This window comes from Pogona vitticeps, chromosome 3 (genome assembly GCF_051106095.1).
Source record: "Pogona vitticeps strain Pit_001003342236 chromosome 3, PviZW2.1, whole genome shotgun sequence".
NCBI lineage: Eukaryota > Metazoa > Chordata > Lepidosauria > Squamata > Agamidae > Pogona > Pogona vitticeps.
The window spans coordinates 104,214,944-104,241,261 of record NC_135785.1 but is presented as its reverse complement, the minus strand read 5'-3'; the positions used below and the strand labels follow the sequence as shown (position 1 = coordinate 104,241,261).

Here is a 26,318-nt window from a genome sequence, read left to right as displayed (position 1 = left end):
TCATGCTGGGAACAGAGAGCAAAGAACTATTTTGGTGAAATCAGAATCCCTTTCACCAGCTGGCTTGGTGGGGACCAGACATCTCTTCTCCAACAGCTTTCTCTCTTTGCTCTTTTCAGGAAGAAAGAGGAGGAGCCGTTGAGCTCTGCCATCTCTGAGCAATCCGTTGTGAGGGGTCTCCCAGCTTTGCACTCTGTAGCTTCTCTGAAAAAAATATTAACCTTAACTTGGTTCTGGATATACTTAATTCTGGAAAAATAAAAACTAAGTCACTCACTCCTCTTTTAAAAATGATTTAATTAATTTGGGTTTTTTGGTTAACAAATTTCTAATGTGATTGTTAACAATAGATGTTGACATGCTAGTTCCAACCACTGTTCATTCTACAGTGCAGGAAGCCACTCTCCCCTTCCCTGGGAAAGGGAAGACCAAGTGGGGATATCTCTCCACTGTGTAGATATATTTGTGCCTGCAGTTTCTTTGACTTTTATACTGTTCACCAAAGGAAGTTAAATGTATGATAAAGGCCTTTAAAGTGCACTTGTTGTAGGTTCAGACATTGTTTCCTGGCTATATCCCAGTTTTGATTCATGTGGGACTGCCAAGCTCTTATTGTGTCTCAGTAAATTAACAGTGCAGAAAAGGGACCAATACTTGAGAAGAAGCCATTGAAGTTCTTATATTAATAAATATATAACTTCATTGCAAAGAAAGCTCCGTGCTATCTGAATCAGAAGAACTAGCAGTACAAAAATCTTACAAATGAGTAACTTTGATTTCCAGCCAAACAGTGTATTTTTAAAAGGAATAAAAATCTCAGGTAGACCAATTCATTTTTCTGTTTCCTTAGATGCAGGAGAGCTCGCTAATCAAGTAGCTGCTTTTGAAAGGACAAATATTTAAATCGGATTAAATCTAATCTTCTTAAGAGGGGAAAAATACTGAAAGGAGAGAAACCCTGCACCAAGTACTGTGAACAGCTAAGGGAAACAGAGCAGTAGTCACCTTTCTTGCGGAAAACTCTTAAAAGAAATTTCTCTCTAAGCAGATTCTTATATTCAGGAAGTAGATAATGCAGTTTTTATCTCTGATTTGTACCTGAACCTGGAAATATTACTTTTTAGGACTGCCACTCATAGAATCCCTCCAGTCAGCTACTTTCAGGTTTTCTCTCTTTTTTTGAAAAGAGCTTCTAAGGCCTCCTTATTTCACCCAGCCTATAGCTTCAGTTTGAGGAGCATCTCTTTCTTATTTCAGTTTCTCCCTGTGTTTTGTGTTACTGATTGAGCTTTGGTTAATTTTAAAAGCTCTTGGGTATATGGTGCTTTTCTTCATTTTTTTTTAAGTGAACTTCTTTGGGGGCAGGTTTTAGGGGCGAAAATGCAGGTTAGAAATACTTTCATGCATTAAGTGAAATGAAGCACTGCTGTGTCAGAAATGTTTTACATGTAGAGAGTTTCCAAATGGAAGGGTCCTCATGCTGCCAATTAGAAGTCATGGCACCATGACTTTTTCTCCTCAATGGATGCTTCACAATGTGAATGGGTGTGCGTGGGGAGAAGTGATGATGAAACAGAGGAGGGTTATAAGTGAAGAATGGTACCCAAAGTCATTGTAGAACCAAGTGGAGGAGTCCGAGGAAAGGCATGATAGGAATGGCTCCTGGAAAGTTAACCTATCAGAAAGAAGGTTTCTAGCCAACACTCTCCGTATTTCATATTTAAGGTAGCAGAGTGAAGCAGGCTAGTGCTTAACTAGAAAAGGAGCAACTTTTTTGAAAAAGGATAATTAGGTAACAAATTAAAAGTTTGTCTATATCCTTTATGAAACCCATTCATGGATAATATAGGAGAATGGATGCAAAATTAGTTGCAGAAGGTTCCAGGACTGGTTATGTGCAGGCCCCCTTACTGTTGGAACATATAAGTGTGACTCACATTATCTGAAGAATGGTATCTCCTCATATGAGTCTTTCTTGGCATTTAGGGTCATCAGTTGAGGCCCTCCTGTTGGTCCCATTGCCAGCTCAGGTACAATTAATGGGGAGACGAGAGAGGGCCTTCTCTGTGACAGCTCCCAGGTCATGGAATGCTCTCCCTCAGGAGGTCAGGTCGGCCCCCTCCCTTTTTATCCTTCTGCCAGTAGCTGAAGACCCATCTCTTCAGGCAAGTTTTTAACAACCACGACTGAATCCATGAATGCCCTTTTAGAGGAAAGATAGTTTTGAATGCTTACTTTTAATTATTCAATTGTATTTTAATTAGCATATAGTTTAAATATTTTTAATGTTTAACTTATGTTTTTAATTCTGTTCCTTTTAATATTGTGAGCCACCTTGGGTCCCCTTATTGGGAGAAAGGAAGCCTATAAATAAAATAAATAATAACTAAAAATAATACTTATGTGTACACAAGAATGTTAGAGTTGTGTAGTTTACATATTATAATTTATTTAACCAATCAGATTTTGTCTGGTGTTAGCCAATGGGTGTTAAGTGCCAGATAGATATATAAGAGGTGGCAGTTTTTATTCTGTTAGAAAGTCTGTCTGATCTGTTATGGTTGTTTGTTCAGAGTCTGTACTATTGGTCTGATAACTTCTCTGTTGATAGGTCTTATAAGGAAGATACATGAAACTATTACAAGTCTGTCAAACACAAGTGTGTATCAAGCCAAATGTTTTTAAGCTCTGTTAGTTTTTTCTCCATATATATTATACAGTAAATGTGTTCAAAGTTTTACCAAGGCTTTGGGGATATTATTTTCAACTACTGACACACACAAGGGATAATACTATTCATATTCAATGTGTTTTTAGTACTATGCTTGAACTGCTGTGTACAAACTCTGTCATAGAAAGGTCATGTGAATCTGCCCCACTAGCTAGGAGGGTGAGAAAGTAAGAAATGAGCTGAGAGTAAGAAAGAAAGAAAAAGGAAACCTATCAGTGTACATTTAGCTCTAGGAAAAAAGAAAAATGCACCTGAGCTATCTGTCTATCACCCACTTCAACAGATTCAGAGATGAGATGCTACATGTGCTAGTGTTTTAATCTGTCAAAAACGAACTTCTCCATAAATGTATAACCCTTTACTATACTGAGCTGCATCTAGAATTAGAAAAAGAGATGAGGATATTTGTATTTGTAAATGAATATGAATATCCCTGTCTCAGCTGGACCTAATGAGGGTCTGGCCCCTGGAACCGAACCATCCGCTGATGCCTCTCAGGGCCATGAAGGTCCCGCTCTTCCCACCAATGGCGCCAGGAGCTCTACTGTCTCCCGGCTCAGCTGTCCACTCAGCAATGGTGCAGCGAGACCTGTCTTCCCACCCCCTGCCTGGGGTGGCCAGCTAAGCAGGAAAACAGCGGAGCTCCTGGTGCCATTATTGGGAAGAGAAGAACCTTTGTGGCACTGGGACATGTGAGTGGACAATCCAGGTCTGGGGGACAGACCCTCATTAGGTCCAGCTGGGACAGGGATACCCATCTTTAATTAGATCCTCTAATGTAGGGTTGTGGGCACTCTAGATGCTGGACTGCAATTCAGACCTCTCTCCTTATTGGCTTTGCTAGGGCTGATGAGAATTGCATTGAATCTGGATGTCGACCTGCTATCCGTTCTTCTGTTAAGGTCAGAGGAATGTTGCAGGGCTAATTCCTGCAGGTTGCTGCTTCCCCTTCTAGCTCCTAAAAGGCTGCTCTGAAAGGTTGAGCGGCTCTTCAAAGCAGCATGGAAATGCAATGGAAAAGGAGAATCAGCCAAAACAGTCTTTCTGCTTTTCTTTGTAGGCTGTTAGCCCAGACTGCCCTGTAAATGAAAGGACCTAGTCTCAACACAGAATGGCCATTCTGGAGCTAACCTTTTGGGCAGTCTCCTATTTAGCAAATGCAGAGTGGAAGGACAATCATGTAACATACCCCCCCACCTGTGGCAGGCTCCCTGTCATGTGACTGGTTGCCAGATTTAACAGGCTCATGGCAGGGAGCCTACTGGAGGATAAGGGAATACTTAAATGAATGCCCTCTAACTCCACAGTATGTTGTGTTTATAATCTATCACTACTCTTCTATGCATCATTATGCTCAGTTTGCATGCATTCAGAGTTTTAACTGTACACAATTAAATTAATTTGTAAGTAATGTCACTTTAATCTGATTTTAATAATTTCATGTTTACATTTGCTTGTGTTCATTTTATTTTATTTTATTTTGCAAAGATTGTAAGCCACGTTGAGTACTACCTTTTAGTGGAAAAGCAGGGTATAAATTTCAGTGGTCCCATAGTCATTGGGGCATTAGTTTTAGTTTATACCATGCTCCTCTGGATCTTGCTGGAGTAACTGCTTGGTTGGATCCCTCACAGGAAGTCCTCTACCTTCCCCAGAATGTTCCTAGACTGGCTCTTGTACAGATGGAAAACATCATGGGATTTAGGGTTTACCATGAAAACACCATTCTTCAGAACTGTAACTAGCCATGTTGGCCTCCAGGTTACCCACCCACTCTTCCATGAGGCATGGGAGCAAGCTCCCCATGAAAAAGGGAGAAAAGAATGTGTTATCCACCCAAAGGAAAGAGAACATTTATACTTTCAAAAGAAAAAAAGGAATGTTAATAGGTGCAGGAGACTTTGCCATTTATTTTCCTAACAGTAGTAGGTTCACCTCTAGATTTCCTCCCCCCCAAAAATATGTTGGTGTTGTGCGGCAAAACCCCTGTTGATCCACCCTAGTCGTAGCCCAGACATTCATTTCATTTTTAGACGCCACTGCCTTATGCTCAGGTAGCAGATATAGGTAGCAATGCAGAATGAGTCACGGATGCTAAGCTGGTGGATTGCAGGGAGATGCACAAGTGACATTTCCAATGAAAACAGCCAGTGAGAATGAATTCTGTGCTTGTTGCACTTTGCTTCATTCAGCTCAGAGGCTAGATAGCTAAAAAAAATCTGAGTCTACAGAGGAGTTCTGCATGACTCTGGCACTCACTTGTTTATGATATTTCAGTGACCCAATGAATGTATTACCTACCCCTGAATTTTTTTTTAAAAGGCACATAGTTTTGTAGTGTGCCAAATAGAAACGTTATCATTTGTAGTCCATAGATCTTGATTTCACAACATGTCTTACGCTCTCAAAGTAAAAAACACAATGTTGGCTCCTTACAGCAGGTGGAAGCAAAACTCAATACAGTGGTGCCTTGCAAGACTAATGTAATTTGTTCCACAAGTAGCGCTGTCTTGCGAAAAAATTGTCTTGTGAAAAGCAGTTTCCCATAGGAATGCATTGCAATGCATTCCTATGGGAACCTTGAAAGACAAATGATTTTTTTTTCATCTTGTGAGGCAACGGTCTTGAAAAAAAAACCATCTTGTGAAGCACGGCTATAGAAGAAACCGTCTTGCGAGGCACCATAGCGATCGCAAAAACCATTCGTTTTGTGGATTTTTCATCCCGCGAGGCATTCGTATAATGTCTAACCTACCTCTTAAAGCCATGTGTATTTGTACTTCATTTCTCTGTCTTTCTTTTTCTTCTAGAATATCCGTACAAATAAGTTTACTATAGATCGTCACAGCGGTGTGCTTCGCATCAAAACGGGGATCACGCTTGACTATGAAAAATCAAGAACTTACTTTGTTACTGTGGTGGCAAAGGTATTAGATATCATCCTGACTATCCTTCTGCCCAGCTAAAGGAAAGATTGTCCAAAGGCAAAACAGGGCATCCTTGCAGATAGCAAAAATGGTGTAAGATCTAGGAGGCCCAGAATAGTTTGTAACATCTGATCTTTTCTCATCCTTAGATCAACAGTATTTTCCCAAGTCTATCAAAGCAGTCCTCAGGGACTCTGGATATGATGTCTCCTGGGGTTTATTACCTTATTGTCATCGTTATTATTATTTCTCATATTTACACCTGATCAGTTCCCGAATCTGATTGGCAGAGGTGGGACCAGAGGAAAGAAAGAACTGGGACTGTGGGCTAAAATGCAAATTGTATCATATGCAGTATGAATGATTGTGGCGTTCACCCTCGTGCCCCGTAAAACCTCAGAGCACACATAGGCAAACAATCCCCTCTTTTACACTGCTGCCACCAGATGATTACCAAATCACCATTACTTAAGGAAGATTCAGGTCCACACTTCAAGGTCTTTTAAATATAACTTTTGTTTATTGATTACAGTTATTGATAGTGATTCATGAATGTCTTCTTTAAATCAATTTATTATTAACAACAATCTTCTATCTGATAATACACTCCTAAATCTAATCACACCTCAGAATTCCCCAAACTCTGCACTCTGTCCCCTTCTCTCACATTCCACTCTTACTGACTCCATTACTCTCAGAGACTGACCCTAACTCTCTGACTCCACCTCTTATAGCATCTCTCTGGGCTCCGCCTCTCAGCAACATGAATATGCATGAACCATTACATAAAAAAACATCAACCATTGACCTAATAAATGGGGAACGCTTCAGACCTCCCCCCTTAAATATGTTTGTTTGGGAGGGGAAACACATTTTTCCTCCTAAACAAACAGGCACAATTGCATAACTTATGTAACATTTAACAGTTCTGTAGGTAACATCACATTCAATATAACAATTTCCATTCCTATTACTCTAAATGTTTTAAACAATTACCATTCCTTATACTTTAAACATTTTAAACAATTACCATTCCTTATACTCTAAACAATTTAAACAATTACCATTTCTTATACTCTAAACATTTTAAACAATTACCATTCCTTATACTCTGAACAATGTACTAATATTCAATAATATACTTTACCTTATCATTTACATTTTATTATTCTTTTTCATTAACATTACCAACCATACAGAAATCACAATGAGGAAACTTTTACATAAATAATTAAACTGTGAATCATAGTCCATTTCAGTTTATAATAAAAGTCCTGGTATCATTCTTCATGTCTTTGTCCATGGATATTCAATTTTTAATCTCATTTACAAACAGAACATTTATAATACAATATCAGCTTGAGTTATCCACCCCCATCAGTCATTGGGCTTTCAAGGCACAATCTGAGTCTCTTTTGCAAAGTCCAAGTTTGCAAAGTCCAAGACAGGCCCACTCCCACAGTCATCTGCAAGGCATCGCACCTCTCCAAGTCCATAGCTCACAGCATTCATAAAGAGCGTGAACTCACGGTGGTAGCCAGGTGCGCTGAAGACTGGTCTGGATGTTAGCGCCCCCTTCAGCTGGACACAACTGCTGGCACTCAGGAGTCCCTCTGTTGACCACTGGCTCCTTCCTCCGCAACCTTTTCCGTCAACTGGCGGTCATCAGCCACTCGGTTGTCCACAGGATGTTGTCTGCTGGTCGTTTTATAGTGACGTCAGCTTTAAGCCTGCTTGGGGCTTCACTTGCTCAGCTAGGGAAAGGATAGGCAGTTCCCTCTCCTTCTCACTCACACATTTACTCACAGGTACTTTTATCACCAAGTTTTCGCAATGTGGGGAACCACTATCAAGGGTCTCTTTAAGCTTCTCAAGCGAGGGTCTTTTAAGTGCAATCTTAATTATTGGTTGGTTTTAGATGCACTGCACGTGTTATGTGATTCTGTTTCTTTATTCTGGGATATGTCAGGTAGGGGTTTGCTTTGCAAAATTTTAAGATCTACTTGTTCTGCCCCTGCCAAAAGCAATTTTCTCCCCTCTATAGTTCTCAGTTCTACTACTAGGTCCTCATGACAGACTGCTCTTTCCTGGGCCTCATACAAGCTCTTTTCTTTTCCAGGAGCACTTCCCAAGCTTGACTCTGTCATCTCTAAGGACTTTTCTTTATATAAAAGCTCCTTACCCAGGCAAGACCTTTCAGGGTATTCAGGAGACAACAAAGTGGGTGTACTGGTGTCTGCCTCAAAACAATCTACCCAACTAATCCCCTGCTGTTGCTCCTGAACCAAACTATTTTTATTTGGAGTTTTCACAAGCATGAGATCAGCTTCAGCACTACTGTTAAGCTGGGTATCCAAAGAAACCTCTCCCTCCAGGCTCCCTTCTGCTACAGCATCCAATTCTACTGCAGTAGGAGATTCCAGGCCTCCTGGTGAGAGTGTAAGTGCAAAAGCACTCTTAACATGCTCTATCAACTGCAACCCATCTCCATATCTCTGGTCTTTATCAGTCACAGATTTCTCTGGGTGTTCAGGGGTTAGTGTAGTACCATCTTTCAAAGTACTATCTTCCATCAGTTCCTCATTACAGGAAGGAACATTAAGGTTTTTCAAAATGCCCTCATCAGCCATTTTTGTTACTTCATGGTTTATTTCTGAACTGGGGCATCCCTGGGTTGCTTCTAGGGTTTGGAAATCTATTTTTCCCTCATAGGTGTCCACAGTTCCCAAGCAGTATGCTTTCTTGATCTGGCCATTATTCTCCACATCTTTAGGTTTGTTTTTTGTACAATTGTATTGTAAATGACCAGGCTTGCCACTTTTGTAATTCCTTCTCTCATCCTCCCCAAGATCAGTAGAAGCTGTGTTGGCCATGGAAACAGGACTCTGTTTATTGCTTCCCTCAGAGGATTCAACTTGTTTCAAACAGTAAACCTTTTTGGTTTGATTATCATTCTTCCCTGTATTAGGATTATTTCACACACACTGGAATTGTAAATGGCCTGGCTGGCCACAGTTAAAACATTTACAGTTCTTTTTCTCATTCTGAGGAGATTTGATGAACTTTGGCTCAGGATTTACTTGCTTTGGTGGGCTAGGCCTTGGCAATTTAGGGGAAAGACTACCCTGGCCTTATGTTCCTGTTGTTTTGCTGAGGTAATTTTTATTAAAGGACTTCTTATTGTTCTCCCAGTTTCTACCACTAAGTTTTACCTCAGAATAATTTGAGTTTCTTAATTCTTTTATATAATCAACTGTTTTTGATAGATTCCCCTGAGGATTGGATTTATTATTATTATAGTTTTGGACTGTTAATTCAATCTGTTTTACTCTCAGTTCAGCTCTGAGCTGTAAAATCTCTTCCTCAGCCCTCATTTCTAGTTGTTTTTGCTCCTGCTCAAAAGCAATGCGGAAAGATTTGGGACAGTCCACTCTTTTATATTGGGGAAACTTCTTAAGATCAATTTTTGAGATAATTTGCCCTCCAACATTGTTGTTATTGTTAAGGTTATTGTTTGGAGCAGAAATTTCTAATTGTATTATCTGTAATTGAAAATCCATCTCTTTTTGTCTTATTTCCATTTGTCTAGCCTCAGCTTCAGCTTTATCTCTGCTTACTAGTTCCCTTTGTTTGGTCTCTTGCTCCGCTCTGAGCTGTAGTTCCTTAAATTTAAATTCCCGTTCCAGCTTGACTGGAGTTCTTCGAGTCCAAACTCAGACTTCACTGGATTCCTTCATATCCCACTGCTGGACACCAATTGTGGCGTTCACCCTTGTGCCCCTTGCTTGACCGTCAAGCTTCAGAGCACATATAGGCAAACAATCCCCTCTTTTACACTGCTGCCACCAGGTGATCACTAAATCACCATTGCTTCAGGAAGATTCAGGTCCACACTTCAAGGTCTTTTAAATATAACTTTCGTTTATTGATTACACTTATTGATAGAGATTCATGGATGTCTTCTTTAAATCAATTTATTATTAACAACAATCTCCTATCTGATAATACACTCCTAACTCTAATCACTCCTCAGAATTCCCCAAACTCCACACTCTGTCCCCTTCTCTCACACTCCACTCTTACTGACTCCATTACTTTTACTGACTGACCCTGACTCTCTGACTCCGCCTCTTATAGCATCTCTCTCGGCTCCGCCTCTCAGCAACATGGATATGCAGGAACCATTACATAACAAAACATGAACCATTGACCTAATAAAGGGGGAATGTTACAATGATGAACTCCCAAATCAGTCCATCAATCCACAACCTCTATGTGAGCACTGACTGCAATTTCAAATGTAAAACAGTCTGTGAATCAAATCACAGCAAGGTGGAATCTCTCACTAAAGGTGTTACTTTTGGCAGTGCTGTTTTTAAGGGAAAAATAAGAACACATTAACAGAGTCTCCTTGACACTTCCTTGTGAGGTCATAATTCAAGATAGAACAACAAAAAGCTTGCATAGTTAACAGCAAGAATAATTCTAATTTGGCTTCTGAGTGCAATTGCACCCTTAGTCATCATAAAGAGCCTAGAGATGTAAGTGTCTCCCCAGGAATACATACCGTGTTCTGCAGCCCCTTTTGTAAAGTACATGGTAATTGTAAGTACTGAAGGTTTTGCTTGATAATCTGCTGATTTATGTAGCTTTGAGGCTCAGATGTCTGCTTAGCCATGTAGCTCCTTGAGTGCTGGAAATCCTAATCTGTGCCAGCAGCTCAAGCAGAAGTCAATCCTCTTCCAGTTCCTGCTGTTGACCATGTGGACTTTTTGCTGCTCTGTCCGTGATTATGACCTCATAAGGAAGTGTCACGGAGACACTGCTAATGTGTTACTACTTTCCCTTAGAAACAACACTGCCAAAATAGCACTACATTAGTGGCTTAAGTCTTTTATTTAAGGATTCTGGCTGGATAAATTTGGTTTTATCCTCTGCATAAACTATATCATCACATTTAAATGCTATGGAAAATGGTTTTTGTTGTTGTTTGTTTGTACTAAGATCCCAATATTGTATTCCTTCAGAAAGCAGTTCCAGACAAGGCTTTTATCACATCACATCTCAGACTAGAGCTTGGAAACGTGATTGTTCAGCTGCTTTTTTTAGAATTCCCCAGCCATCATAGGTAGTACCCTTACTGGCTTAGAGAAGCATGTCAGTTATAATACAAAAAAAAGCAATTTTTCTTTGCTGTCTCATTCACTGAATTTTACAGGGGCTCTAGACAATGGTCTTCTCCAGTTGTAACTCCCCTTTCTTTCTCCACTGTTTCTGACGTCTCTTAAATGCCCTTTGTTGGTGATGAAATTGGGATGTGGATGTTCACCAAATATTCTCTAAAGAAATAAAAGTGGAAAAAGAACTGTCTCAAAGGTTTGGACTAAATTAATACTGAATGAAACAATAGTGTCAGTTGATACAAGGTTAGTGGAAGAAGGAAGTATTGAGAGGCGACCTGGCGTTCACAGTCAGTCTGACCAGGATCCATGGTCAGGCAACATCTCTAATAAGACCAATCAAATATGCAGAAAATTGTGGGCCAGCTTTCAAGATTTTCATGCCTCTTCATCTTATTCAGTGATACAGATATGGTAGGGAAGCTTTGAAGGCAATGAAAATTTGGAGTCTTAAAATAGAGTAGAGAATGAGGTGCTTATATACAGTAAAAGGATTTGGTTTCCCTAGGCATTGTGCAGTTCTCATGTTCCATCTAGCACTGTAAACATGTAAAGGTTGATTACACACACACACACACACACACAGAGAGAGAGAGAGAGAGAGAGAGAGAGAGAGAGAGAGAGCAAAATATAAAATTGAGGTTTTGGATTGTTTCCAACCTTAGGCGAAACTTAGAAGTTGCTTGGGAAGTAGAAAACAAAATTGAAGAGAAACTTGCCAGCGTTTATATTAGCAAAGATGGAGCCTAGTTTTGTGTCATTGGTTTATTTTAAAAAATCTCAGCAGAAATTAAACTGGGTAATACTTACTTACTGGCTGAAGCGAAAATAATCTCAAAAGTGTAAGGTTATTTACTCAAACCATGTCATGTTGGTAGATCTTCATCTACCTCCAGTCGCGGAATCCTGCTTTTGAATGGATCAATCAGGGGTTCAGCAGGATATATCTAAAACAAAACAAAAATACAGCCAAAGTATTACCCAGAGGAAAACTGGACCCATGATTGTGCTTGAAATTCTCTACCCTGGTGACAAGTTGTGAAACTGGGGAGGGAGGGCATTTAGCCAAGTAGTTTTTGAAGGAATGAAATCCTCTAAAAAGGAGAGCTGAAAAAAATTGGGAGGGGGGGAGGAGCTATTTTTGCTCAGTTCAGTTTCTACCTAATGATCACGCAACTGTTCTCCATCCTAGGACGGCGGTGGGAAGTTGCGTGGTAACAACAAAGTGTTTTCAGCCACAACCACAGTCACTATCAATGTGGAAGATGTTCAGGACACTCCTCCAATGTTTGTTGGCACTCCCTATTATGGATATGTCTATGAAGATACTATGGCGGTGAGTATTACTACTGTCACATGTACCCTACCAAAGCCATGAAAATTTTACAACAAATGGAACACACCATTTATCCATCCCTTGTCCATGCCTGATGGGTTATTTTGACAGCTCTATTACCAGAAAGTAACTTTCCCCATACAGAATTGGCCTATGGTCGTGCACAGTCACACGATGATTGCCACTTTTCTTATGCCCTCCCTTGCCCCTCCTAGAATGGTGTGAGGATGGGCACTCTAACCCTGAAGTGATAGGCTTTCAAGGCACCATGGGACACCTAGTTTGGATAGTGATATATGTTCTCCCTTTTAAAACAGTGGCCAAAATTCTGTCACACAGATACACAAAAGGAGTACATTTAGCAGCAAATTGCCACGAGTTATCTCTGTACACATTATCTGCTGCATGCTGAGTCACATAATTGGGTGTGCAGTAAGTAACACCGATAGAGATCTCTTAACTTATAACAATTCGTTGTTATGAGTTACTTCTTTTGCCTAACTGTGCAAGAGGATTCCAGCCAATAGGTTATATGTGATCTCTGGAGCTCTGCCTGCTAGTCATGTTTAGTCATGCCATGTTAAGTAAAACCACAATGTATTTATACTGTATTAATTTTTTTTTCAAGTACTTTGACAGCAATGGTAGAATATATGTCATGAAAGAAGAAAGTATTAAGAAAGAGAAGATGCCAGTGAAAAGAGGTAGAACAGAATAGGCAATTGGAGTATAAGTGTTTTGACAAAAATATTGTTAAAGAAACTTTTGCCCCTCCATAGTAAATTGATATCACTTCTATATAATATAGGAGATTGAATGGTTGCGTGAGTATTAGAAACTCATTGACCAGAATCCTTCTGGTGTTCATGGGAAGTTTGCATAACTTGCTGTGGCTAATTGATGAGGCGTGAGGTACATGTGTGTGCATCTTGGTTGTGCAGCAGGATGCATGACTAGGCTCCAGCACCTTGCCAACTGGCATCAATTAGCCATGGCAAAATAAACTAACCTTATGCAAACACCAGTAGGATTCTGGCCTCATTCTTCTTAGCTATTTCACAGCTTAATAGGCATGTCGCTGCCATTAGGCACGGTGAGATCACTGTCTCAAGCACCAGATTTTGAGTGTCATGAAAAGGCTGGAAATATTCCCCAGTACTGGACTTGGTGCTTGTAGGAGTTTCCCGCCTTATCTAACAGCCCATTACAAGACATCCAACAACAAGCTGTAACCTTAGCAGAAATATGAGGTCAGCCTGCAGGAGGACGTAAGATGTGGTTAATCCTGGTTTAGCTTATAGGACTACAAACAGATATAAAGCTATTCTGAACTGTGGCCAATGCATCGTAAGGCTCTGTAACTCTGTAGCTTGTTCTTCAGCCAGTGCTCACATAGGCCCCCTCCTCTGCCACCTTTAGCCTTGTTCAGTAGTTATTTCAATATCCTGGTACCATATTTCACTGCATATATCACTGCAGCCTGCCGAGTCAGAGGGCAGGAGAGAATGATTTCTGGGAATATTGGAATAGTTTTTCATGCACTTTGTAATCCTTGGCAATAAAAGATGCTATAAAATTATGAAACATAATAATTTACCTTGTGCTGCTACTAGCCAATGATCTGGAAAGGCTCATAATTATTAAGTATGTTGTGTTTTTATGGAATCCACTGAGGAAATCAAGGGTAATTAACCATTAATTACCTCTACTCCGAGACCCATAACAAAAAATATTATCATATTATAATGATGGAAATAGCTGCATCTTTCCTGATTCAGTTATAACAGGAAACTCTTCAGAGTACAGAGTACACTCGCCAGCCACAGTGTTATTTACAGAACCAGATGTGGTCCATTAAAACATGCAAGTTGAGTGGGTGGTGCTGTGTTTTTCCGTATCCAACATTTTTTTTAAAAAAATTATCTCTTACATAATTTTCTTAGACACTGACATGGGATGTTTTTATATTGCGCCTTCTGACTATTTTCAAATGTTCTTAGAAGCTTTTCAGATAATTGCAAGAAATTTTCTCAGGGGAAACCGTCTGATGTGAATCTCACAGCCTTTTGCCCCATCCCCTCCCAATGAGTAGGACTGCATTTATTTGGGTAGGGTATCTCCCTGATCCAGAAGGAGATGCAAGAGTTCCTTTTTTCATATTCCAACATTCCCACCCTCATCCCCACCTTTTCCAACCTCTGCTTGGCCACAAATGGGATGAAAGATCAATATAGTGACTCACCTGGGTAGCTAGTGGTTTCTTCAATCATTTCTGATGTTCCTTTATATGACTGTGTTATCTCCCTCCCATCAACATTTAATCTATAAGTCTCTCAGTGAAGGGCCAAAGAATTTTCCTGCCTAGGAGGCAAAAGATAAGATGGCACATTCCTTTGTGACACATTACACATTCAGAAACCACATTCAGACTGGAAACAGAGCCATTTCAGTGATGCCCAGAAAACTATTGGTAAAGTATGTGTCACTTGTCATAGCTGATTACAGCTAATTGATGTCATAGTAGGGTGCCTAGTCATACACCCAACATAGGTGCATCCTGTTGTCTTGCCAGTTAGCCACAGCCACAGCAAGTTATGCAGAACCCATGTGAACACCCGTAGGATTCTACCACTACATCTGAGGGCAGCAGCTTACTTCAGGAGGCACAAAGAAGGTGGTGTGCCCCACTCAACTGTAACTAAGAGAAAAACAATTCCAGGGGTTAGGATTCTGAAGAGGAGCTGGCAGGGGCTGCCATTGCTGCTTCCCTGTAGGGTACTGGGCCTCAGGTGGCCATTTCATTCTGTCCGGTAGTAGGACCAGAGTCGGACTGTTGTAGGAGGTGTTCTGTATACAATTCCACATTGATAGCATGATATAAATAATAGCATTCCCAAAGTGGGCGGGCATACCTGTTCCGCAGACTTGCACTGAGTTGAATTTTCTCCTCAGAACAAAGCAAAGGACCTCCTGACCTTTTCCTCGGTTTCTCAAAAGAAGATATGCCTCACAGACAATGTTTTTGACAGAAAGGTTCTAATTCATGAGAACCAAATGATCGGGATCTGTTGGAAGGTTCCAGAGGTTATAGCAACTCCTGGAACCTCTAGTGCAGTGGTTCCCAAACCCAGATGTTCTTGGACTAAAACTCCTGGAAGCTTTCACCAGTAGCTATGCTCACCAGGATTTCTGGGAGTTGTTGACCAAGGACATCAGGGGACCCAAAGTTGGGAACACCGCACTAGTGAGTTTCATTCCACCTGCAGTGGAATAACCCCACAGTGTTTCATATGCTATAAGAATGGAATTCACTTTCCCACAAAATGCAAAGGAAATCATGATTGTCCAGTCATTGGTGCCTGTTTAACCATCATTTGGGCAAGAAAAGGAAGATAAATATCATGTTTTGAGCACCGTTTGACAGTTTGTGCAGGATTGCTTTCCATCAGAGAAGAAAGGAGGGTACTTAGCCTTATTCTTTGGAGCTTGAGAGAACAATATTTGGCATCCCTATCAAAAAAGAGATTTTTGAGAGCCAGTGGAGAGAAGTAAATAACAGTGTCAGAGTAGGACTTAGGAGACCTGAATTCAAATCCCCACTCATTCATGGAGATTCACCAGACTGTTAGCAGTTGTTAACAACTTCTTGAATATCTCACATACCTTAAAACCCTATTAGGATCACCATGAATCAGACGTGACTTGATAGCAGATGGCAATAACATTATCAAGTAGCCCATAATGTAATAATATTGGAAATATCTTGGAACTAAAAGTTCATATAAATTATGTTACTAGTATCTGTCAACAATCTAATACTTTGTGTCCCATCTTGGATGCCACTGGTCTCCATATAAAGGAACGTTTGTATTGTGCTGGTGTGGATTAACGTTTTCTATCTGTGGTACCTCTACCAGCAGAACATGATCTGAGTAGCTGTGAGCTTCGTCCTCTCCAAACCACAGATTATCTGTTTTTAGTTCATTGTCGTCACTGTATAGGGCTTTTTTTCCCTTTCTTCTCCAGGGCTCTGAGGTAATCACCGTTGTTGCAATTGATGGAGACCGAGGAAAGCCTAATGATATTCATTACCATCTTATAAATGGTAAGTGAGTAGGGTTGGTGCAGACATTTAGAAGCAAAGCCATGTGTGATTCTGAATTAACAGAATAGCTTGTTTATGATTTCTCTTTTTTTTAACATCTAAGGAAACAAACCTGGTCTTTTATCAAATTCTTAAAGTGGTTTTGGAAATTCTGTTTCCTGCATATTATCTGGTAAAATTAGAGGAAGTTTTTAAGAAGATCATAGCTACTCTTAGTGCAAGGAAGGATTTCCTAAGGAAGGGCAGGCTTTTCCTAAGAGAGACGCATGCATTCCCCTTGCCTTTAAGTTGCATGAGTGGGTATGCTGACTGGATCCTGAGGCCTGACTGCTCCTTTTCTTCCAATGCACCACTGCTGGTTATGATAATAATTTTGCATGACCCACTCCTTGCCAGTGAGCTAAACTGCAAGTTCTCCTGGACTCAGATTCTGAGATGCAAGGATGAACCAGGGAAGCAGAGCAATTCCTGAAGTTTCAGCCAGAATCTTGAGACCTGGCAGATCTATCTATCTCCATCTGAATGAAGCAGGAAGAGGCAGTGCTTATTTTAAAAGAATAAAGAAATGGCTGTGCATGGTTTTCCAAATTATATAAAACAAATTTCATATAGGGGCCAGAATCCTATTGGTAATTTATGCATGCAGAACTGTCACTGCAGCAAATTGCCGGTAATTAATGGAGTGATGATTGCATTGCAGGTGCAGGTTCACAAAGGGCACACAACCAAGACTGAGACGAATACCTTGTTAATTAGTGGCAGTTCATCACTGTGATTTATTTGATTTAACTTACACGTATCTAAATGGCCAGTAAGATTTTGGCCAATATAAATATAAAATTTATTTATTTATTTACCACCCCGTAAGTGCACCACACTGTTCTGGGTGGTGTACATGTAAAAGAAGAAATACCTATCAAATAAAAATATAAAACCAATCAACAGGAAACTACAAGAGGCCAACATTAGGCCTTGATGGTGCATTATTTCAGAGCAGCAGTGCAGGTCATGAAGACTCGAGAGGGACTGCCACGGAAGGCCTCTTGAAAGAGGAGCATCTTCAGCAGCCTCCTAAAATTAGGAAGGGAGGGGGGGTCAGGCATAGCTCCCCACGGAGGTGATTCCAGAGCATTGGTGCCACTTCTGAGAAAGCCTGATCTCGTCAAACATTTTCTGGCCTCCTTCAGTATGACAACCCAGAGAAGCATTGTCTGGGAAGGTCTGGTAGGACAGGAGGATGACCTTGGAGAGAGTTGCTCCGACAGGTAACATGGACCCAAACAATGAAATAGAAAAACTTATTGCTGTTTAGTTCTTAACATTGCAGCCAAGATTGCAATAAATGTTTTTTTTTAATCACCCTTCGCACACCCATTCCATCCTACAAATGTAAAAGCCGAGCTCAACACTTGTTCTGGATATATGATTAAGACACACATTTTTATTTTAAACACAGATGTAAAATTTAACTTCAGAAGAGACTCTGTTATAGAAAGCACATGATGGCGCATGTTCTGAATTGCCAATTTCCATACAATAATTAGGCAGCATCATGATGTATGAACACTTGAAACTATTATTGACTTGATTTCTGTTGTAGTCAAGATTTACTTTTCTCGCCTATGAATCTTGATAATGGCCCTCCACATTAGTCAATATGTGTTCAATGTGGAGGCTAATGCCCTCTAATGAAGTCACAGTTATTGCAGATATTAGCAAAATGAGACGTTATTGGACAGTTTTAAAAAACGAGCATTGACATCAAATTAGAGAGTGAGGGAAACAGAGTAAGAGAGAATAATGATGCTGCTGTTTTCTTTTGTGGACTTTCCTACACATCTAGTTTCTAACAAGGCTTGAGCTGAGGCCCAGTGCTTCTTTCATTCAAGGCATATAGAAGTTCTGCTGAAGTATCGGTGTCCCTGTTATATGGGGCCTGTTAATCCAGATAAGAACAAAAATGAAAACCAATCCTACTGCAATGTTTTAATGTGAGCATTTGTAGGTCGAGTCCACTTCCTCAGATGTATGTTAGCCGTTAAGGAGCCACAATGTTTTTGTGGGACGGCCCCGGATATTCTTGCACAGACTAGCACAGCTACTTCTTTGCAAACTAGACCTGTTGAGTGTGAATGTAACAACTAAGCCCATATGGAGGCAGCTTTTATTAGATAATCAACAGGCAAAATCCAATTGCCTAACTATGTAGGTGCAACTCGATGCTTGCACCTGGAATAGTTACAGTACTGCCAATGGTTGAGCAACTGAGTGCACAATTGAATTAAACTCACATTGCATTCGTTCTGCTGTACCTTTACCTTATGCTGGTGTGTAAAGAATTTTGCCCAGTGATTGGTAATCTATTTGCAGTGAATGGAGAGGGAGCAGGAAGCATCCAGCTTTTCTTTGCCTGTGATTGCAGATGCTGCTTTGCCTGAGTGGTGACCAGAATGAGGTGTCAGGCAAATGCTACCCCTGACATAAGATGTTCAACAGAAAGAAACTCGGTCTACTGTGTGTTGGCAGGTTTGCCTGCAAAATGACCTGGAGAGCCCAACCCAAGAGCATCCTCATCTCTGAAAACACATTCTGCCAAATCATTCCAACTGTCTTCAGTGACACTCTTAGAAAGAAGTGTGACATAGTGGCCCTGCTAGCCTTTCACAAGGCCCGATGAACTTTCGTATGGTTGACAATGGGATTTCGATTCCAAAAAGACCTGGAGGGTCACTCATTCCCCGTTCTTGCTGTAGACCATTCATGCCCATATGCATCCAAAGGACCATTTCCCATAGGAATGGATTGAAAACCAAGTAATCTGATCCAGCCGAAGAAAAAAATACAAAAAAACCCCACATAAATAAAATACCATCCCCACTGCCCTCTGCCTCCCAATCCCGCTGCCCTCTGCCTCTTGTCCCCACTACCCTCTGCCTCCCATCCCCACTGCCCTCTGCCTGTCCTCCCCGCCTCTAAATCCGCCTCAACTGCCGCACCGGGTGCCGGCTTCCCAGGCTTCCAAAGCACCGGCACCCGGCGCAGCAGTCAGGGTGGTGTTGGAAGCCTGGGAGGCTGAGCCTCCCTTTTCCAAACCATTGGGGAGAAGAAGCAGCCTCTTCACCACCAACGGTTTGAATTTCCTGCCCTTTCCCCTGCCTGTTTCTTTTCGTAAGTGGAAGCTCCGGCCTCACGTCGAAGCAAAATTTTACATCTAGAGCTTTTCATAACTCGAAATTTTTGTAAGTATGGATGTCTGTAAATCGAGGCTCCACTGTATCAGACCTATCATGATCCCCCTAGAATGGGAAACTCTCCCACAAAGGATCACTAACAGGTTTTACATCAATCAATTATTAAAGTATTAAATGGGTCTGTATATACTGCACAGTAAAAATTACATGCCATCATGTTGATTCTGGGTTATGATGATCCTTCTCAGGGTTTTCTAGTATAAAGTACTCTGAAGTAGTTTACCATTCCCTTCTTCTGAGGGCACTCTGGGGCTGTGCACATAAAAAAAAAGTAATGGCAAACCACTTATCAGTACTCTGTACCTTCGAAACCCTGGAAAAGTTTGCCATAAGTAGGATATGACCTAATGGCATGGATTTGTTGTTATTATTGTACTGCATAAAGCCCTTCATTCATGTTACTTTTTTTTTCCAGGAAAGTCTTTCTTTTTCAAGGAGATGGAAAATTCTATAGACTTAACCACATGTGTTTCTGTTTTGTGACAGGAAGTGAAGGGTCATTTGAAATAAATAAGACAACTGGAGCCATTTCTGTTATTAGGAACCCCAATCAGCTGAAGAAAGAAGTATATGAACTCAAGGTTCAGGTATTTGTCTTCTTCAATAAAAGTTTAGTCTCAACCTGTTCATTCTGGTGGATGTACACTGTGCAGAATTTCAATTGCTGAAAATTTACTGCACTCTTCCTATAGTAGAAAATAGGTACATATTGACTGAATCTGCTTTGAGATTATTTTCAAGAGAGTTCTTTTGGTTCATGTCTGCCACCTCTCTCTCAAAAAAGAGGAGGGGGTTTGGTGTATTATTTGTGGAAAACTGAATCTCTTTAAGCAAAGAAACAGAAATCTGAACAGGAATATTCTGTGCAAGATAGGTAAACTTATGTGCACTCTTACGGGACAGTGATAGAACATAAGTCAGCTGGGTTCACATTTCCCTGAAAGTATCCATTTCGTACCTCACAAGACTGGTACCAAAACAGAACATAGCTTGGCTTGGAAATTTATGTTTCAGTCCATACATTTCTAAGAGTTGCAGTGCATTTCAGGTGAGAACAATGACATGAAAAGTCCTTTTACTAAGAAAAGTCCTTATACTAAGAGAAAGGTGTTATCAAAATAAAATAAAAATGCCCAGGTATATATTTCAAACATGAGCAAAAAATGTTACTATAGTCAATGATTAAAATGAATAAAAATGCAAATATTAGATATATGCTTCTAGTATTTATTCCAAGCTTAGCCAGTCCAGTATACTGTGCCCTTGTGTGGTCCCACACATGAAAAGAGCTCTAAGCATACATCTTTGGTAGTTTGTTAGGCTCAGACCCAGCCTCTGATCCTGAGGTTCCTGCTTCATTCCCTAGAGTCCTTTTATAAGATGTTCCTTGTTACTGTGACTTAGCACACCATCTTCTTACAATGAACATTGAGTGGTAAAAGCAATAAATGTCCGTTACCAATCAATGGTGTGGAACTCATAGCAGTGGTTCACCATATCATCAGAAGGCACTCTATTCACCTGTGTCCAAGGTGCACTCTTTTTCCAGTTATATTCATTTTAAGAGAACCTATTATATTACAGTATACCATCTGACGGTACATCAAACCAAGGAAGATTTGGAACCATGGGCCAGAACTGGTTCCAGGAGCAAAGCCCAAGCCAGATCACAGAATCACTGAACCAGCATGGCAATGGCCATGGTAATTTGAGGATTCTGAATGTTGTGGTCCCCAAAAGTAACTTTTCTGAGCTTCAGTTAGAAGACAGGTGGCAAAGTTCTGGAACTCCGGGAAGACAGACAAAGATATGCCTGGCATCAAGCCAGACAGATCAGTATAGCTCCTGGGGAATAGGCAAGTTGGAGAATCAAGTTACAGATCAGCCTGAGACTAAAAACCAGTACTACCACTGCAAGGAGCAAGTTGATTTCGCAGTGGAGTGTCTCCAGAGTTACCCAAGAGGCTTGTAAAATAACCAGTTTGGCAACACAGGGCCAAGAAGCAGGTAGTTGGGCTAGAAAGACTATAAGAGATGGGACCAGAAATGCAGTGATGTAGTCCTCCTAATTCCAGATTTCATTATTTTTTAAAAATAAATATCATTTTTACCCACAATGTAGCACATTCAAGAGGGCCAGAGTTAACACTGAAATTTTAACCCTTGGTTTTTGTATTGCCCCAAATGCTAAGCTTGCTGTAATTATATTTTGAAAATCATTAATCTTGTTATTTATTCAAGCTCTCAAAATATAATGTCCAGGTTGACTAAACTAGGAATCACAAGCACTTTCTAGTTCAGTGTCACAACTGTTTTCTCTGAATGCATGCTATACAGTATTATATTTCTGAAATATATTGAGCACTTTTCCTTTAAGAAGCTCATAAAAACATACCCTGTTTCCCCTAAAATAAGACCTAACCTGAAAATAAGCCCTAATATGATTTTTCAGGATGCTCGTAATATGAACCCTACCCCAAAAATAAGCCCCAATTCAGTGAAAACCCACCCTCCACCATTGTGTAGCAACCAGAAGATGACATGACTGTATGACTGTATTTGAATAAATGTAGATTGTTGTACATGAAAAAAATAAAGCATCTGCTGAAAATAAGTCCTAATGCATTTTTGGAGCAAAAATTAATATAAGACCTTGTCGTATTTTTGGGGAAACATGGTAAAAACACACTGAAATCTTTATAAATGAATGCAACAACCTATAAATACAGTACATAAAATCACTGCATCTGTTCGGTTTCAGAAAATAGTGGCATTGTTTTTGCCACATTTAATTATGTCTAGAATGAGAGTTCTTTGATTACTAAATCTATAATTGTTAGAGTAGATTATTACCGAATCTATAACAATTGAAGAGATCACCATTACCAAAGATAATGAATGCTGAGGAAATGCTCTTAAAATTTACTTTGTAAACTAGATTCATAAGACTATACACCTGGAGGAGTTATTGAAGGAGAAAAATCTGAGCAGTATTCTAAATTTAAGGCTTTTCATATTACTGATAACATGCTTTTCTTTTTTAAAAGTCTTGTAATTTTTTTATGCACCATTTGTAGCTGATAGGGAAAGATTCCCATTATCCCTCACCATTGGCAAAGCTTGCTAGATCTGATGGGAGCTGTAGACTGAGAACATCTGGAGAACCACATATTCCCTTCCCCTGCTCTGTAGTGTCATGTGACTGCTTGGACAAGGAATTCTAGCCTTTTGAAAACTGTAATTGCTCGCTGGATGCTTGTTTTTTTTCCTCAGTAGAGGAGATTTGTCCCAATTCCAACAAGTATCCAAGCATGAATCTGGCAAACATGTCTCCACAACAGAAGGTCTGTCTTCTTTTAATTCCATGTTTTCTCTGTTAATTGGTTCTCAGAAACAGAAGTCCCCACTATCTCTCTTCTTAATTACACGTGGAAAACAGCACCAGCGATTTCTCCTTCTGCATTTCTTCTCACAGGAGCATTTGTGGCAGCTTTGAAGAGCTGAGTACAACAAAATAACATACATAACACAGAAGAGGGAGAAAGAGAGAGGAGGGAGGGAGGCTGGAAATAACCAGTACAGTTTTGTCTCTTGTTCACTACAGGCCTCAGAAATTAGTCCGGAAAGTGAAGAGGCAGCACATGCCTTTGCCACAGCAACCATAAGGGTTGTTGACCTCAACAATCACCCACCAACATTCTATGGGGAAAATGGGCCACAGAACCGATTTGAACTCACAATGTATGAGCATCCACCAGAAGGTGAGATCCTGAGGGGCCTCAAAATTACAGTCAACGATTCTGATCAGGTCAGTATGTATTGTTGATCCACCTTCACATCCCCATTAGTTTTTTTTTTAATTTCAAGTAGCACTGACAACCAGATGCAGGTGACCAGAGGCAACTAATGACCAGAGTGGGGTGCATACCATGAAATTTGGGGGCGGTGACCTATGCTGTGATAAATGACAGTTTGAGACCATTATCTTCTATTGTGCTTGCCTCCCAGCGCAACATCTGGCTGGGTGTTCTTTGAAAAAAGAAATGCTAGGCTAGCTGGCTGCTCGGCTTGGTCCAGCAAACCTTATGTCCTTTGTCTGACCAGGCTCTGCCCTCTCTTTTTTGTGTTATCATTGATTTGCTTCATGGATGGACGGAAGTAATATGCTTGTGTTTCCCCACTCTATTTTAATTTAATAATTTCCTAACCTGAATGTTTCTGCCCTACTGAAACATCGTTTCTGAAAAATAACCTCTGCCACAAGCATTGCTGCATTTTAGTAGAGGAACCATATTCCTTTACATTTACTGAATATCCTCCAATACAGTATAATATATGACAAACCTATGACAAAGGTTGCTATGGAAACCTTGCTACTGGCTTCTACCTGATCTAACCTGAAAGGAAAAGTTAAGACCTTAAGGCTTAATACACATGAAAGAGCTGAAATTACTGAAAGGAAAGTATAACCCATCAACATGTGGCCTATGTTAGCTGGCTACAATGTGCTAACATGACCATATTCTAAGCTATATTCCAAGCTATATTCTCATTCTAAACTATATACCAGCTACCTGCAAAGGCTGTTTCTGTGGCAGCCAGGTTCATAACTGTTATTATGGTAGTCACAGAAGGCAGAAGAATTAAAATCTAACTGTTGGTTATGGTTATGAGGTAAGCTAAGGCTTCCAAAATAACAAAACACAGTTGGCTTCTTTTGATGCTACTTGTCATTTTTGTTGTGTTATATCTCCTTTTCCAGCCCTATAGAACTAAGACAATTTACAAAAATTGCTTTTCAACTTTTATTTATGCTGTTCACTTATGAGCTGAAATCAATCTCTTGTTTCCTCTTTCCAGTTTTAAAACCCTATGAAACCCTTTGCTCCGGATGCCAGTGAGACAAAGAATTCTCTCCCCTCTCATCGCAATTGGCATAAATGTCTTTCATGTTCTTTCAGCTTTGAGAACCAAAGCATATATACTCACAGAAAGGACTATTAAGAAGGATGCCAATAACCCATATCCTGCTTCAAATTCTTAAATAAAGCAGCAACCATCCGCATTTTGGGTGATTTGCACAATGTGTTCAATTTGTGCAGGAGTCATTTTGCACCAAAATCAGCCAATTTAGTGCAATGGTGAACTTTTCTCTTTCTCCCCACAAAAACATTGTAACCCACTCCTTAAGAAAATCCTTGCCAACCATACCAGAGAGGGGAAGAATGATGTCACATCTTGTCCTGACCTACGAGGATAAGTCTTACACCATTCTCATGGGGGTTGGGGCAGGCAGAATATAAATGTAAATCATAAACAATATGTGGTTAATACACATTTCAAAAAACCTCCCCTCTTGACATCTTGCTATTTCATGGTGGATTTAAATGCTGTAGTCACTTATATTTGCTCAATCTCTAGCTGTGTTCCATTCCCTCTTCTTGAACCCATTACTCCTCAGCTATTGTTGCCCTAAATGAACTCGTATAGTCCAACTTTTCTTGACCTCTCCCCACTTTTTTAAGACATGGATTTTCCTTCTTTAAATTCATACTTTTGCTTGATTTCTTCTCCTTCCTCCTTCTCTTTCTTATGTTCCTGCATGCATGTTTGACAGCACAGTGGTGGAACATTGCAGGGCCTCACATTTAGCTAGAAAACCTATTTACAACTCTGGAGTCATTAGTAATAATTCTAAGTCTATGGATCTGTGGTCTGATTTGGTATAAGGAAATGTCCTGTATTCGCAATCTGTCTGTTGAACTGTCTTGTCTATTCTGTGAAATTAAGTTTCCATTAAGAGGCATGTTGTCCAATCAAAAGTAGGTAGGAAACTAATTCTATAGTGAAATAAGGCATCTAAATTTTTCAGGGAGATAGTTATGCTTGTCTGATGTAGCAAAAGCAACAAATACTCTGTATGACCGTAAAGATTAATATCTTTTATTTGGTATAAGCAAATTTACACCAGATAAAGCTTGTTAGTCTTTAAGGAGCCACTCTGTCTTTGTTGATATTCACAGAAATGCTCCTGTGTGTCTCTCTCTGACAGAAAAGATTATCAGAATGGTAAATCATTTTGGCCTGTAGTGTATTGTGTGTTCCAACTTAGAATGGACCATTAATTCAATGGAATTTACATAAGTGTTGACTTACAGTCGCTGATTCAATAGGTCTGCTCTCTAGCTAAGACAAAGAAGATAATACTGGTCTTTATGACTCTGGTATTTGTATTCTTTTATCCATAGAGTGCTTTCAGATCAAGCTTTTACTGTGTAGTCATGCTGCCTCATTTATACAGGTTTATGGGAAAGCAAGACACTTTGTCTTCACTTTGCACCCCTTCCTTATTGTTTCCATCTTTTTTCCTCATACTTGAAAAGCCCAACAATAACAATAACAATAACAATAACAACAACAACAACAACAACAACAACCACAACCACAACCACAACCACAACCACAACCACAACCACAACCACAACCACAACCACAACCACAACCACAACCACAACCACAACAACAACAACAACAACAACAACAACAACAATAACAATAATAATAATAATAATAATAATAATAATAATAATAATAATAATAATAATAATAATAATAATAATAATAATAATAATAATAATAATAATAATAATAATAATAATAATAATAATAATAATAATAATAATAATAATAATATAGAGCATAGCTGCATAGTGCCTTTTAACCATGAATAGTTGCAGCCTTCTTTCTGGAAGCACCTACATTTTTGGAATGTATTGTGATAATGATAA

The 26,318-nt window shown here is 39.9% G+C and overlaps 1 protein-coding gene across 2 annotated transcripts in view; it reads left to right on the top strand.

The window, feature by feature from the left end:
• The window catches only part of CDHR1 (cadherin related family member 1), a 68,422-nt gene that overhangs the window by 17,903 nt on the left and 24,201 nt on the right, over nt 1-26,318 (top strand). For both annotated transcript variants that reach the window (XM_020796830.3, XM_072995071.2), the window contains exons 7-11: nt 5,542-5,658; nt 12,031-12,174; nt 16,201-16,279; nt 20,017-20,117; nt 23,135-23,338. In XM_020796830.3, coding sequence (XP_020652489.3) covers nt 5,542-5,658; nt 12,031-12,174; nt 16,201-16,279; nt 20,017-20,117; nt 23,135-23,338 — 645 coding nt within the window. The remainder of the gene's footprint in view (nt 1-5,541; nt 5,659-12,030; nt 12,175-16,200; nt 16,280-20,016; nt 20,118-23,134; nt 23,339-26,318) is intronic.